Below are 15,756 nucleotides of genomic sequence, written 5' to 3'. Positions count from 1 at the left end.
TGCTGGGGTGGCACGGCTGAGCTGGGGCGGGGGGACCTTCACCCCGCGGTACCGGGCGCTGCTGCGGGGCTCGCCGCCCTCGAGGGCGCGAGGTGAGGCCTTGCGCTGGGGCAGCACCACGCTGTTCCCCAGAGGCTGTGTGCGGGGGGGCGGGAGCACCCCGGGAGGAGCCAGGCTGACCCCGAGGCGCCTCGGGCAGGAGAAGGGGTGTCAGGCCTTCGCCAGGCTCTATCCTGCCTCTGCGTGGGGCTGAGCAGCACGGGGGGACAGCAGGGGGAACGCTTTGTAAAGCACCCGTGGCTCCAGTCCTTCATAATCTTTCCAGTGCTGGGGTGGCACCTTCACAGAGAACAGGCAAGCAGAGTTGGAAAGGTGCAGAGGGCTCTGCTGCAGTGAAAGGGGTTTCCTAAACCAATACGGGTTATAACCTGGCTCTCTCCCACCTGTTTGGTGCGGTGTAGGGTCTGGCTGGGCACACAATTTGAGTATGGCCAGCTGGCTCACTTCTCTCCCCAGCAAGGAGAGCCCTTCAGTTGGCTGCGTGGTGATCCTGTGTGAGATCTGCGGAAGAGCTGAGTCCCTCTTTGCCACCTGTTTATAGAAGCACAACAGGAAAACATTTGCTGCACCAAAGAGCTTGTTAACGTAAGGCAGAAAGCAAAAGAATAGTGCATAAAGCACCCCAGCTGTCAGACCACTGCTGCAAGATGCCTTACATCTGAAATATGAGACTCTCGCTGTCTGTTCTGTCAAGGTCTGTGGCAAAAACAGGGTGAAAAACATTGCAAATGTCCAGTGTACTTGAGTTTGCATTCACGTTCCCTAATGCTTTGTTCCTCTCCCTGCTGGCATTATGTTAAATTTAAAGCCAATCTGAGCAAGATTCAGGTTCTACCAGGCTGCTAAAGATAATTAGTGGTCTTAATCCCTTTTTCTATTGAGAGACATTTATACAATGGACTCCTGAAATTCAAAACAGTCCTAGCAGACTTTTGCTATTACGTGCCCTGAGTTCAGCAGACCAGAGTGATGCATCTCGCTTTGCCTTCTAGTTATAATGCAGTCTTGATTTGCAGTAGGCTGCTAATCTCAAGCAAGTACCCAATATTCCTAAAACGTCATGTATTCTGTGCTCTGGTTCATGCCACAATCAATAATTCATGTGTTGATAACAGCCCCATTAGCTGAGATTAACCTAGTGTTCTTATTTATAATAAGAATATTCTGCTTTCCTAATGGCTTTTCTTTTTTTCAGAGAGTTGTGGTTGTGGAAGACATAAAACGATGGAAGTCTATGCTTGAGCTTCCTGGGCAACCAAAAGAGAATCTGATTGAAGCTTTGGAGGAGCTGAAGAAGAAAATACCTTCCAAAGAAGTGTTACTTTCAACAAAAATAGGTACATCTTGTCTGATCTAGACTGTCAATATTAGGCTGTCTTATGTCTGCTTGGCTTGTCAGTACAAAAGAGATGAGCTTGCAAGCTTCTTAAGAAACGAGTGTAGCTGCCAATAAAAAAATGTTGATATCCAGCCTGCAGTTTTCAGAGCTTGTACTGAAAAAGTCTTCTACCCTCTAATTCTTCCCAGGTTGCCTGCTTATTACTAAATACTGCATCACCCTTTCTGTGGTCAAATTTTTGAAGAGCTCCTCTTGGGCACCTGTGTGTCTTATTCTTTCTACTGCTATCTGTGAGGGCCATGGCAGAGTGCTTTCTTGCCATCCGAGACGTGGCTCATCTGTTTGATCTGCCTGAATCCTATGAACGTGCGAGAAATTCTCCTCAGATCGGCTCAGAACTGCTTACTCCATCCTCACGCTGAGGATGTAGATGGCCAGCTCGGTGCAAATGACACAGCCCGGCTCTTTTCCGTAGGACTTGGGGGAGGGATAATGTGAGACCACATGGTCCCTGCCTTTCCTGTCTGTGGAGAGCATCCTGGCGTGAGGGGCAGCCCTGCTGGCCTTTGTTTGCCGTCACAGCTGCTGGATCTCCATTTGGAGAGCCCCCCTTGCCTTAGAAAAGGAGATGCGATCTGCCCCTGTCCCCATCTTTCTGAACTGGTATTTCATTTGCCATGTGCAGTTTATTCCAAGCTTCTTTTCCCAGTGCCTGCCTGAACGTGGCTGGGCTGGAAGAGCCACCGAAGCCTAACAGTGACATCTCCTGGCCAACAGCGCTAGTGGTCAGAGAGAAATACCCCGCTGGAAGAAGATCCCTTTTGTCTCCTCTCAGAGGAGAGCCTTTTTTTGTGCTGGCAGGCCCTGTCGATTGGAACGATTCAGCTTGGAGTCACCGTGATGTTGGTGTGTTAAAATGCTATAGCCGTCACCAGCAACATCTGCTTCCTTAAAGGGGTTTTCGGTTTAAAACCAGCATTCTTTGTAGGCCAGTCTCACAAGCTCTCACCAGATCTAGCATCCGTGTAGAAAATTAATGTAGCCCTGTATTACGTAAGTGTTGCTCCACACCTTGGGAAGGTAATTTTCCCACGTATAGGTCAATTCCTTGCTAATTGCTCCGGCAAAAATCACTGCAGAAGTCAAGGATTGAGGACTTCAGGCTTAATTCCTAATAATTTTACATTTATATTTGGGTCAACGCTCTGGTTGTTTTGCTGATGCTCTGTGAATTAAAAATGCATGCAGCTGCTTTAGCACCCATGTGATTTGAGTGGTGTCCATTATGTTTTGTCCACCTACCAAACTTGAAGGAGCTGTTACTGTTTTCCAGGTCACACGGTGAATAAGATGCGCAAACATTCAGATCACGATGTGGCCAGCCTCGCCAAAGATATTTACACGGAGTGGCGAACTTTCATCAAAGACCATTCAAACAAGCCCTCAATAGAGGTCAGGAGTGATCCCAAGACGGAGGCTTTCAGAAAGAACGCACGGAAGCTGCTTTGTGAAGCCCTGGATCTGGAGGTAGAGTTCAGATCCGTTTGGCTCAAAGAGTTATTTCTTGTAGGACCGAGTTAAACCTTTTTCAGCCATAGCTACTGTAAAGCTGGTCCTGCCTGCAGAGTGGGGACAAGACCAGATAATCTCTTCCTATTTTCAGTGATTTTCTGCACATCTCCATTTATAAGTAGTTTTTTTACAAGGTACATTTTTTTTTTTGGTTGTTAACCAAGTAAACCTGCTAATTGTAAGGGGGGGGTATTTGCTTTCATTTTCATAGCCAGTCAGCAGAATAGTTGTGTATCTACTGCAGTTGGGCTCTACAAGAGAAGGAGGAAGTTAATAGAATATAAAGTTTTTCCTACTACTTAACAGCTGTGAAAGCAATGCTGGGACCTTTTGGGTGTTTCATATTTAAGTAATTAAACATTTGTAAATTTAAATCTATTGCAAAAACAGAGGCAAGGTTGACAGTGTATAAAGTGGTGATAAATATCAGATCCCTCAGGTATCTTTAAGTAAATGAACAGGGCTTTGCTTTAAGGCTTAATGACTAGTTTGCTTGGTCTATGAAATGCCATAATAATTATCCTTTTTAATTTATTCATTAATTATCCTTTAAATGGCAAGTCAAGTGATAAGCACTCAAGAGTTTCAAAGCTATGTATTTGCTAGCTATGAGAACAACCTCTCCAACTTCCAGTCCATCCAGACCAAGGCAGCACAGAAGGATGGTTTGCTGTGGGAGTGCCTAAGAAAGGTGGGAGCTCACCTTTGCCAGGCCTCTGGGTCAAGCTTAGTTCTTGGAAAGCACATCTATGCATGGTGATAAGGCTGATAGTAAAGTCTGAACCTTAAGGATATGGTACCACCCTAAAACAAGTGGTGCTGGGTAAAGCAGAATTGCTCTGAACAGAACTCACCTGAAAGCACGGCAAGGAAAAATACCCTTTTAGTTGCAGCTACCACCATATGTGCAAGTGGAGCTTGCAGCAGCAGGTGAACAGCATAGATGGGCAGGGAAGCCACAGAGGTCCAGCAGAAGGTGAGCAGGGACACCTGAGAGGCTGACAAAAAGGAGGAGGGAGGGTGGGGCTGAATGGATCCAAGGGGCTTCTACTGCTGCCCAGCAGAGGGGCAGGTTAGTGATGGGTAGCAAAACCAGAGTGGGCAGTGGACTTGGAGGAATACTATTTGGCACTCTGGAATCTTCTGCATGCAAAGAGGTTCCCCATCACAAAAGGCAGAAGTGAAATTAAAACCATTTCTTGATGGGTGGGGAATTTTTTTCTAAGCTATGCTAAATTACAGGTTTTGGCACATGTTGAAGCAATAACTACATAATTAACATTTAGCAAATCCCTTTCTGCATTCTTAATTACACCTACTTCTACACACAGAGAGCCCACATTTCCCTTTATAGCACCAGGCAGAGTTGCCAAGTGTTTGGCATGTCTTAGAGTTGCTGTTGGAATCAAGTTTAAAATAGTATCCAAGGTACCTTATATCAGCAAGATCAAAAGTGAGTTTTATGGAGACAGTACAGCGTGGCTTATAATTGCAGTTGAGCTTGATATCCAAAGCTAGTTGCAGATTAGTTTCCTGTTGTGATGGCAAAGTACTGCCACCCAGCTGGAGATGTGGATATGTTCCCTGCCACTGACCATGCTGCCTTGTTCCTTAATTGCTAGGGTGGAATTAAATTGCTCTTCCTGTTACACTTGTGATGGGAAGTAGATTTCCTTGAATCTAAGCTGATTAATGAAGAAACACTGAAAAGCCCCAAACTCCAATTTCAACCAGTTGGTCTCCTTATTAAATGTAAAGATCTAATTTTATACTTTGCTGTTTTCAGATTGATCACCCACTGGCTGAAAATATTGAGCGAGAAGCTTTTCATCTCTCTTCCCGTCTCATTAGCGCGCCGTATCGCAGAACGGTGCGAGCTCTTGTCTTCTCATTAAAGCACAAACCTGAAATCCGAGCAGAAGTCAAGACTGGCGCACTCACTGTCCCAGCGTTTGTACAGATCCATAAAAAGTGAGGTGTCGTGCTTGATCCTGAGTGAGAACTTGATGTGCCTACATCTCTGTGGAACCAGGAGCCCTTTCTGTCGTGAGGGGAGTGCAGAAGTGCTGACAGTGTGAATCACTTGGCACCACTCTATGAGCAGGGCTGCCGAAGACAAGAACTGCTAATGATGAAAGTGGTGCTGTAATCTGACTTGGTATAAATCTGTGTGGGCTTGTGGCAAGAAAAGTTTCTTCTACTCTGCTGTATATTTTCCCGCTACAGAACTGTCCTTGCTGACTCACCTGTTTCTCACTTCTGCCCGTTTGTCATGCCTCAGTTTAGCTCCAGCCCTGATAGGATCTTCAGGTGTAATCAGCTGAATTACAAATGAGCAGGTCTGTGCTGTGCTGGTAGGAAATACTGGGAATTGGTGGTAATTGGTCAATGGCAGGAGATTCCTGGGGGTAACTGCAGATTTGAGTTAACCCTAAATCACCCACATCTGTTGCAGCTGGGCCCTGCCTGTGGCAAGAGCTAACTGTTTTGCCAAGCCAGGTGATTTCCCTTTGCTGCCTTCCAGAGTTGGATGCAAATTGGTTTCAGTAACTTGCTGTCCACCATTCCATAAGGCTCAGTCATCCTTCAGTTGTGGACATTTTCTAAATCCCTGGGGTGACAAATCTAAATGCCCTGGAGTATAGGTGCTATCTAATGCCTCTGCTGTTTAATGGGAAGCTCACTGAGATCTCATACCTCACTCATGATTTAAATGTGGTGCTTGTTCTTACTGTAACGTGAAAACTCGAAATGAATTTTCTAAATAAAATTAGGTTATAAGCAAAATACTCCTTTTAAAGACTTTTTTTTTTTCCTCCAAAAGGAACATGGTTCAGAATGATTGTATAAACAAATATAAGCAACAAACTTGTTTTAATTCCTTCTAGTTATTAACAACTGAAAATCTTGGCTCTCATATTTGCTCTGATTTCTTCAGTGCCACAAGTCCTCTTGTTCTCTGTAAGCTGTTATTAAAGCTGTGACAGGCACAGTGTTTCCCTGGCAGGTAAAGTGCTCTCTGTGTGTACGTACACAAGGGACTGGTCACAAACCTCTTGAGTTATCAGGGTAGACAGAACCAAATATGAGGATGAGTGAAACCTGCCTATCCACAGTCATGGGAATTGAAATCTTAATATCATAAAAAGAAGTATCTTTTGATCAGTTGTGGTCAGCACTTTTATTTCACAAGAGTCAATTAAGGACAAATAATGTATGGGAAAGTGATGAATTAGTCTTTATTCAGATCTTTGCCCTAAAATGTGACTGTCGTTATGTGGACCTGCTAAATTTTTTCTTCTCTGGACACTAGAAGCTAAAGAAACACCCAAAACTTACATGAGGTGTTGAACTCCATGGATTTAATTAGAGGTTCTCTTAAAAACATCTAAACCCTGTCTTGTTTGTGCCAGTGCAAGAGCATTTTTTTTTTTCTTTACACATTGTGAAGGTATCTTCAAACAGCTGTTTTTTCTGGAAATAGTGATGCTCTGGTGTGCAGACATTTCATTTGCAGAAAGTTGTGGTTCAGTGTGTTGGAGACAGTATGAGACAAACTGGCAGATGTGTGGGTGGTGACTATATGACAACTTCTCTCGCTACGGCCTGGTCAACAAGTATTAAAAGATGTGAAAACCTTAAATTTATTTCTTATAAGTAATCAGCTCCATTTCCCACTTAAATAACTTCATACTGCACAGCTGTAATTTCACTCAAGTATCCCGGATTGTCATGGAAGGGGCTTGGTATCAATGAACACCTTAGCTTTTTGCTTCCAAAATAAATACTGCAGTATTTATTTTCAGCTCTCTGTTCCTGGGCTATGTTTTCTCTAGGTAATGCATAAGAAGCAAAAATCCTGAAAATGATGAACATCTGTTCTAATGAACCCCAGGCCAGAGAAGTTTCCCACAGAGGTCAGATAGTCAGAGAACTTGGGCCCATCTGAACACGCAGCCAGTTGACACTGTGCTATACGTTGGTTTGCAAGGCAGGTCTAAGAGTCATCCAAGTTGTTTGTGTGGGTAACAACTGAGGACAAGCACTGTCTGAACTTCTGCATGGCAATGGCAGTTCTACTCTGAAAAACAGCAACTAGGGAGATCCACTTTTGGGTTTACAGTTTAGTCCCTCAAACCAGCTGAGAGAGGAGAAAGTGATGTGGACAGTTCTTTCCCCTCTTGCTAGTAAACAGTCCTGTGGCAGGGACACCACTCAACACTGTAAAATTCAGAAGCAAGAGAAACATAGACATAAACGAGGACCTGCCCCTGTGTGTGTGGTGTGTGGAGGAATGGGAAGGTGGTGGGGAATGCCAGCCTTGTGCTCAAGGTGTATTTCGAGAAAAGCAAAGCTGAAGCCTGGCCACATCTCTTCCACTGTGCCGCCCTCCTGAAGCGGTGCAAGCCAAAAGAGATAACCGGCCGCTGCCAGCAGGCGCCTCGGAGATCTGTTTGCTGTAATCTCACAGGCTGTCCAGACATCACCCGGGGTGAGTGTGGGACAGCCGGTGCCTCCCCACGTCCACAGACAGTGTGGAACAGCTCAGAGGTGCACGTCACAAGCTACAAGCTCAGTCTGTCCTATGCCGTCAGACTGTTCCAAGATATAAGCAAAGCTCTGCCAGTCCCATCTCCTCCAGATGACTTTTTCCATGCCCTCTCCTGGTCCCTGACACCTTCCTTTTCTGAGCAGCCTTCAGGGAAGAGATTTTTTTTTTAATCTATTTTGGATACCTTCAGCTCTTTAGGGCATGCCTTGCAGAGATATTTTTTTTACTTCACTCTTAATACATGCCAAATATTTTTCATTTGGAAATTAATTTCAGGGATGCAGAGTTAGCGCACATGAGGAGAAAACTCTCCTATAAATTTCCTCTATTTAATGGCTAATATTTTTGCTCAACTTGTGTTTGAAGAGACCTAAGTGTGTAGCTCTGGGTCCAGCTCTTCTATCTTGATGTGAAAGCTGGCAGTAACATCTGGGCTGAAGATCTGCAGACTCAGCTTTGCATAAAACTGACTGGCTGGAGGAACTGGAAGAGATTCCAGAGGATTGGACTTGAGACCCACAGGACAGGGGAAATGCAGAGAACAAGGGAATGCTTTAAGGACAAAACCAGAAAGGAAGGTGGTGAAAGAAGACAAAACCAGAGATGAAAATGCAGTAGGCCCACAAGGGCTTCATTTTCCCAAAGGGTGATGCTGAATGTGACAACAGGGTACTCGATACTTGACAGTACTCAAGTTTTTAATTATTCTGTGACGACTAGTCTCCCCTCTTGGAGCAACCTCACCTGCACAACTCTTATTTATGCCTTGGGTTACCTACTGAATCAGTTTGCTGCTCCTCAGTTCTTCCTTCCCTCCCCTGGGTGATGCAGCCAGTGGGGAGACTGGAGCCGTGTGGCTCTTGGGTAAAGCGGGAGGCCAGGATGGCCAGTTCCCAGCACTGTGACCCGTTCACGAGCTGTAATTCGTGTGACCTCTGAAAATCCCTTCAAACAGAGGGTCTGGAAGGGCACAGGCACCTGAGCCCTCCGGAGTGCCTCGCTCCCAAGGCTGGCCTGGCTCTGAAACCTCTGATCTGTAGTTTGTCTGTGGCAAACCCACTCACAGGGGGTCCTGCAGAACCCTCACCAGCTTGGGTTCCCCTGCCACAGGGGTTACCCATCAGGCTGGAGGAAGGAGGAGTCCCTCACACATCCTGAAGTTTGGCCTCACTGGCCCAGGTGTGCATTTCTCCAAAATTCTTCTCTTTCTCCTCTGGTTTTCCTTAGCAGCTGCTGTGTGGTGCGGGGTAGCCACAGGGTACAAGTAAGACATGTTACAGAGGCAGGGACTCTCCACAAGCTCCTGTCTTCATGCTGGGGAAACCCTTTTAGATTAAAAAGGATGAAAGAGCTGAATGGTGGCTCCCTTGTGCTAGGTTTCTCTGGCATGGTGCTTTTGAAATAGCTAGTTCCCTTTTTTACAGGGGAAACATTAAACGAAGGAGGCACCCAATCTGGAGAAAAGGTTATTTTTTCCCTTTTCTTACCAGATTAAGCCCAGTGCACAGGTTTCTTTCAACAAAAGGGTAGATAAAGCCAACAGACCTACAGAGACCTGCTGCACCCAGCAAAGAGGGGAGGGAAGCACCTCCTGGAGGTGAGTGCCATCTCCTGCTCCCCCTGCCCATGCTGCTGGTGCTCAGGGAACACAGGGTGGGCTTGGGGCAACACCGGGAGGACAGAGGAGGGATTCACCCCTGCCAGAGCTGACTTCTGAAGAGCAAGTTTGTGAAGGCACCAGGTGACAGCCTGCTCTGTTCATCAGCAGGCACAGCTCAGGAGAGCTTTGTCCTGACACAAATTACTTGGGCGAAAGAAGACGGGAGTAGACAAGACCCTCCCTGTCCTTTGGAAAAGAGAGTGCACAGCAGCTCACCATTTTTCATCTTTTAAGAGGCTCTTCAAAGGCTTCTCCACAAAGAACCCAAACTTTAAGATCTCATTTGCCTCCCTGGCAGCCCTGTAATATGAAGGGTTTGCTAGGCTGGCCCTGGATTAATAGATGTTAAGGCAAGGAACAGCCACAGACGTCTTTTGGAGCCCTGATCATTTGAAGGAGGCTCTGGGAACTTCCCTCACAGGGTGTGTTAACACACAATGGGAGCAGAAATTGGGGGCTGGAGCAGAGGAGGGACAGTAGAAAGCAGAAAAGAAGAGGTAGAGGGAGGGAAACACATTGAGGAGTTCCTCAGCCTGGCCAGCAAGAGCGGGCAAACCCTTGCCCCTCCGTGCAGCGCACAGCACCAGAAGCACTGAATCTCTCTTGCTGCTTTAAATGGCTGCAGCACTTTCAAAGTGGTTTTAATGCTAAGGAGTGAGCCCTCCCATAGCACAGATCATGTTGTGGAGGGTACCATAAGGGCTGGTGCCCTTGTTTTTGTCCCAGCACTTGTTTAAGCACCCCTCTGCACAGGTGTAAATACTGCAGGATAAATCCCCTCAGTTCAGGTGGATGTACTGGCATTTCACAAGAGAGGAAACTGAGGCACAAAGGGACTCTGACATGCCACGCAATGCAAAAAAGGGAAGCTCGTGCCAGGGTTACGCTGCAATTAATGTTGCTCTAATTCTTCTGCTGGCAGTCCACTGAACAACAGCCATGCTCTCTGTCAATTAGGCTAGATTATGGGATAATCCTTGCTAATTATATATTATTATACAGCAAGCAGTTATCTCCCTATAAAAGGGTGCTCCTATAATGGACAAGCACTGTTTCTCTAACACAGCCAGCCCCAATGGCGGGAAAAAAAAAAAAAAGCCAAAACCATTTCCACTGTGGCCAATATTTTGCCTAATCTGAAATTGGATAGATGGAGGAGGAGGGCTGCAACAGATAGAGCCAGTCAGAGAGGGGAAGCAGGGTCAAATCCACACCCCCTGTACCCGCTGCAGGGGCATGGCCATAAACTCAAAATCTGGCTGTAGATTCTCCCATACATCACGGAGCAAATCCCCCGTTCAGCCTCTGCACTCCAAAATCCCGAGGAGGAGGACCTTGCTGTCCCCAGGGCCACAACGGCTGGGAAACGGGCTATAAAATAATCTGGGAAAACAACTCCCGGTAAACGCCGTCATTACCTTTTTAATTGTCCATATGCTTGATCCATTGTATTTCCCCAGATGGCAGGGCTGCTTGACTACTGCCTCCTCATCTGTGCTGCCATGCCTGGGGTCTCGGGCAGGTACCTGGATCCCCAGGGTAGAGATGCCCACCCGAGCAGGCAGGGTTAGCTGCTTCCCTGCAGAGAGGAGCTTCGGTCTGCCGGGGAGGGGGGATTTGCTGGCAGCTGAGGCTGAAGGGGTTGGGGGTTCCCGTTTCCCTTATTGCTGGTCTGCACCACGGAACTTCAGTCCATGCAGGGACGCTGTAGGGAGACTGGATGGCCAAAGGCTGGCCGTGAGTCACTGATGGGGAAGGAAGGAATCCGCGAGTGAGGTCTGAAAGTCACACAGCTAAAGAAAATAACTTCAGGGCTTTCTACTGCTCCCCCATCCCAGTTTGTCAAAGCTCCTTTGGCATTTTACATACTTTGACCCAAGCAAAAGTGACCTGCCCAAACCACGGGCTCAGACAGAGCAGAAAAGTACCTGGAATCCTACTTGTGCTTTAGGTTTTATACGCTCACATGTAGGAACAAATTGATGCCTCCTTCAGATCTAGAAACAAATAACCCCCTTTCCAAGAGTCAAAACAAGTCCCAGTTTTGCAGCCCAGTGATGCCCTGCGAGCAGGGCTGGAGGTGCTTGCACCCACCTGGCAGGTTTCACCGGGACAGCTGACACGGTTTCTGTCCCCATCTGCCCTTTTTGCAGATGTTTTTGTCCCCATCACAGTGACAAGGGAAAGAGGGGGCAGTTCCCGAGGCTGCTGGTGGCCAGTGCTGCTTCTTAACACTGATGCCCCAGCCAGCTCCAAACCAGTTACACCTTCCTTCTCCCACTGGGTGCAGAGGATGGCCGGGCAGCCTTGGCAGCTGGGACCAGTAAGCGCCTTGCTGCACCCCGGTCTGCGGGAGCTCCTTGCCCTGACCAGTGCAGGACAGTGAGACCCGTGAGGGAGACACAAGGGAATGTGCTCCGTCCCAGACCGATCTCTGGTTAAGCAGATGGGGTTGTCTCTGGTGTGCAAGGCTGGGACCCAGTGAGGGCTGTCACCAACCATGGGCTCAGATACTGTAACATGGTGCTATGGTTTCCCCCTCCCTGTCCCCACAGGGGTGGGGAGCCAACACCTCCTTACACCTCTGGTACAGGATGAGGTAAGTCCTGGAAACCTTATCCTGACTGTAAAATGTGAGTGGGAGCAGCCAAGGGGAAAGATGGCATGACTCAACCCATGGCGTAGGATGTTTTTCCTTCTCCCCCAGGCATCAGGGGGTACCAAAATATCATGGCTCACCCCCTCCCTGTAACAGAGCTTGGGGAGGCATTTGCCAAGTTGTTTTTCCACCCACAAATACAAGGAGAGACTGCGGGGGTGGCTTCGTGCTGGGGTACAGGGCAGCACCACTTCCATGGGGCTGCTCAACTCACACCCGCTGTTTTCAGGGGGCTGGGGGCACTGGCTGGCCCCACAGCACGCTGCCTGCACGCTCACCAGCTCCTTGGGGCGCAGGAGAGCCCCTGGAGTGGAAGAGTGCAAAGACCACATTGCCACTGGCCCCAAGTGCTACTTGGGGCTGCTACTTCAGCCAGGAAAACAACTGCCTCTACTCCATGTATGAGATCTGGGTGGAGGCTGGGGGGTGGGTGTCTGAGAGGCTGGTGGTGAACATGGGGGACATCAGCGAGTCCATCACTGTGCTGGGAGGGAAGAGGAGGAGACAGCGTGTGAAGCTGGTGGTACCTAATGGTGAAGGCTGGGTGGAGGGGGGTTTCCTTCACCAACACAATCCCCTGTCCTCAGTCCATCACCAGTAGCTCGAGGGAAGTTGCTGAGCAGCCCCTTGCTGCCCGCAGTTGATGCTGACTCTGTGGTTTGCTTCCCCCAAACAGAGCAGCCAAAACAGGGCACGACGGCCAGGGCACCGACCTGTTGGGCTGTCAGTACCAGCTGGGCATCGCCATTTCCTACTTCCCGCTGTTGTTCCAGCTGCAGTACTGGGAACAGGGCAGCGAGTCCTGTGTCCATCCCAGCACAGAGCCCCTCGCAGTACAACACCTGCTGACCTGTCTGTGCCAAGGTCCCGGGGAGCCGTGATCAGCTTGGTGGCAAAGGTGGCTGGGGGCCTTCTGGCCTTAAACACCAAACTCCTGAGAAAACTACCCCGAGGAGCCACAAAGCTGCTGGTGCAAGCCCACAAACTGCCCTTGCTGTTGCCTCAGGGACAGGCACTGTTAAATTAACCATAAAGACCCATTTGAGGAGAAGATGCAGGTTGGAACTGGGAGAACGGATTAGGGGAGCTGAGCCAGCCTCATTCCTGACATTCCTGGGGAAAACAAGGTAAAAAGCCAAAGCAAGATCAGAGTGGGACTTCCCAGCTAGATGGACCCCAGCCATGCCCCGGTGTGGGACTCAGTCTGGCCAGGCAGCACGCTCGTGCCCACGCTGCTGGGGGTATCTGGAGCTGTCCCGCACACATCCTACACGGGGAGCAAGGAGCCTGCAAGCAAGTCTCTGCGGGCTGGTGCCATGATCAGCCACTCCCAGGGTCTTCACACCACCACTTCTGGAGCTGGGGGATTCTGGGGAGGATGGAGGACACCGGGCACACTCCCAGCCACAGGGTACATGTGCCAAGAAGGAAAAACCCTCAAACTATTCACCAAAGCAGCAGGGTTCATGCCCCAGCAAAGCTGCACACCACCAGCACTGCTCAGAGACATGGGGTTCAGCTCCAACACTGGCTTCCTGGGTGTCACGAGCATGCCAGTTCTCTATATCCTGATCCCATGCTGCGGGACTCAAGTATAAAACTTAAAAATATACAGAAATAACCCTCTGAGCAGAGGAACAGGATGAAAAGGAAGAAATCATTGGAGAAGAGCTACGATGTAAATACATTTCCTCCCCTCCTTCTCAGCATGAGCCTGACGTGGGGGAGCAGAGCAGCTACCACATCTAAGACGTGAGGTCAGACACAACCTACGTGCGGATGGTTTGCTGTGAGAGCGCGGAGGGGAACGGCTTCTGGAGCGAGCAGAGCACCCCGGCTAGCTTGAGCTCGGGGGCTGTCGATGCCCACAGCGAGAGCACACACCCCGCAGAGTGGGGCTGGCCCCAGTCCCAGATCCCCTTCCCACCCTGGGGTCACTGCAGAAAACTTCACCGAGTGTTACACAGAATAAACTACCGAAGGGCAGTCGCCTGGTAAGGGGCGAGCACCCATCTGGCGCTCAGGAAGCTTTTCTCTTCCTTTCTGCAGCCACCAAGGTAACACACCAGCCATTTTATTTTTCATTTTAAGAGAAAGACGTGAGTCAGCAGAACCTCAGTGTGCCCCTCGGGCCACATAAATCTCATGTGAGCAGAGCGTGTGACGCTTCTGCTTAAGAAAGCATCAGGACATCCTTCATTTTTTCCAAGCATGAAAACCTGGGGTCTATAAAGCATTCCTGCAAAGGAGAGGGACCTGAGCTGCCTGGGAAGGAGAAGCCCCTCAAACAGCCAGCTCCTACATGGTGACCCACAGGGCAGGGCTTGCAGCCCCTGACCTACAGCATCCACCTGCCTGCGGGAGCAGGGCCAGGCCTGGTGTGCTGAGCTGGGGTGAGAAACCAGGCACCTGCTTCTTAATTACAGCACCGCAGCCAGCGGGGCCCGTCCCTCTCCCCATACCCCCAGCCCCACGGCGTGTGTGCAGCCAGGCAACCGTGCTGGAGCAACCAGAGAACCCCGAGCTCTACCCCGCACTGCAGCGACAGTGCCAGTGTCCCTGGGGGGGCCCAGCATGGCCACTGAGGGGTCACCCAGCCCCGAGAGATCCCCAGAGCTCACCCAGCTGTGGTGCTGCTCAGCATCCCACCTCCCTCATGCCGAGTGGCTCCAGGGGCCTGGAGAGCAACACCACCAACCCAGACAAACTGACACCCTGCCCACGCCGCACTCCTCCCAGGCCTTATGGTACTCTGACTGCCCACCCACAACTTGGGGGATATCTGAGAGCCTCTGAGCAAGCCTGAGTTCAGCTGCAGCGCTGCTTTCAGCTGTGCTGTTTGTACCCTCAGCAGAGCCCTCCCACCCTGCGGCTCCTCATGGCCATCACAGCATGACTGGCTGCACCTGAATGGGCTTGCTCCAGCAGCAGGCAGGATTTTCCGAGGCTGCCAGACCTTTATGTTGTGGATCATGACACCATGTGCTTGCTGAGAGTCCCAGCGGGATGCCCTGTCCTCCCCAGTGCGCCAGGGCTGGCCCTGTGCCTCCGGGCAGGGGGAGCAGGGTCCTGCTCAGGCAGTGGTGCCCATTTTGGGGCACTTCAACCACCAGGGCACTTGCCCAGTGCAGCAGCAAAGAAGCACAAAAGGCCATCAGCACATCCCACCAGTGTGACAGCTTAGGAAAACCTTCCTGGTAAATAAAGACAGAGAGCGTGGCTGGGATTTTTAGGATATTTTAGCCCAGCTTCTCTCCGGTAGAAGCAGTTCCCCCAGGGAGGCAGAGGAATAAACCAGCCAATCTCCCAGGGGCTCTTCCAGTCCTGTTTTCTATGATCTACGATTTTCACCAACCGTTCTTCACCAGATTCACAAGCAGACATTTGCAGAGAGATAACGGCGGCTCTCCCTCCTGCACAACAGCAAAGCCTTTGTCTGCTCCGGAGAGACACGACTCCACATCCATAAGCAAAGCCAGGAAATGGGGTGGCTGCGCTCAGCCCAGCGCAACCTTATCATCAGGCTCTAAATAAATAATCAGATGAGTAATGGGAGCGCTGCCTACGCCCGTCCCTCTCCTCGCCTGCTCGGGAAGCACCGGGCAAATGCTAAGGAGGGAAACTGAGGCCCTGTGCCTGAGGACTGAGGGCATGGTGGAGGGAAGGAGCGTTGGTGATGGATTCCTGATATCTGTTTGGAACTCATCTGAGTGGCTTTTACATGAGAAAAAAGGGTTTGCTTCACACAATGACCCAGGCAGTCCCTCTTTTCAGATTTGCACAGTCCCCCTTCCCTGCTGGCCTCCATCCCCAGCCGGGGCAGTGCCCAGCCAGGGGATTCGGGACCCACTCACAGGGAACTTCTCCCCTCCCGGCTGTCCCTGTGTGACCTCCTGTGCTGCTGGGATCTTCAC

At 49.8% G+C, this 15,756-nt stretch overlaps 2 protein-coding genes across 2 annotated transcripts in view; one reads left to right on the top strand and one right to left on the bottom strand.

The window, feature by feature from the left end:
- Positions 1–502: 502 nt before the first annotated feature.
- TCEANC2 (transcription elongation factor A N-terminal and central domain containing 2) lies at positions 503–6,690 on the top strand. The gene is made up of 4 exons (XM_026854112.1): positions 503–754; positions 1,256–1,397; positions 2,733–2,926; positions 4,758–6,690. Exons 2-4 carry the CDS (start codon positions 1,295–1,297, stop codon positions 4,944–4,946), a joined length of 486 nt encoding a protein of 161 aa, XP_026709913.1. The 5' UTR covers positions 503–754; positions 1,256–1,294; the 3' UTR covers positions 4,947–6,690.
- A 4,134-nt stretch (positions 6,691–10,824) lies between these two features.
- CDCP2 (CUB domain containing protein 2) overlaps positions 10,825–15,756 on the bottom strand; it is a 17,166-nt gene continuing 12,234 nt past the window's right edge. Inside the window, exon 8 of the transcript XR_003398933.1 lies at positions 10,825–10,928. The gene's annotated coding sequence lies outside the window, so the exon portion shown is untranslated. The remainder of the gene's footprint in view (positions 10,929–15,756) is intronic.

Source organism: Athene cunicularia (assembly GCF_003259725.1).
Source record: "Athene cunicularia isolate RWA chromosome 8 unlocalized genomic scaffold, athCun1 chr8_part1, whole genome shotgun sequence".
In the NCBI taxonomy this organism is placed as follows: Eukaryota; Metazoa; Chordata; class Aves; order Strigiformes; family Strigidae; genus Athene; species Athene cunicularia.
This window is presented reverse-complemented; position numbering and strand designations above follow the sequence as displayed.

What these genes read in the sequence shown, in the direction of transcription:
- TCEANC2 (XM_026854112.1), top strand. Translation starts at nt 1,295, where the DNA reads ATGCTTGAGCTTCCTGGGCAACCAAAAGAGAATCTGATTGAAGCTTTG. An exon ending in GTTACTTTCAACAAAAATAG is followed by an intron (nt 1,398 to 2,732) that starts GTACATCTTGTC and finishes ACTGTTTTCCAG; the next exon opens with GTCACACGGTGAATAAGATG. An exon ending in GTGAAGCCCTGGATCTGGAG is followed by an intron (nt 2,927 to 4,757) that starts GTAGAGTTCAGA and finishes TGCTGTTTTCAG; the next exon opens with ATTGATCACCCACTGGCTGA.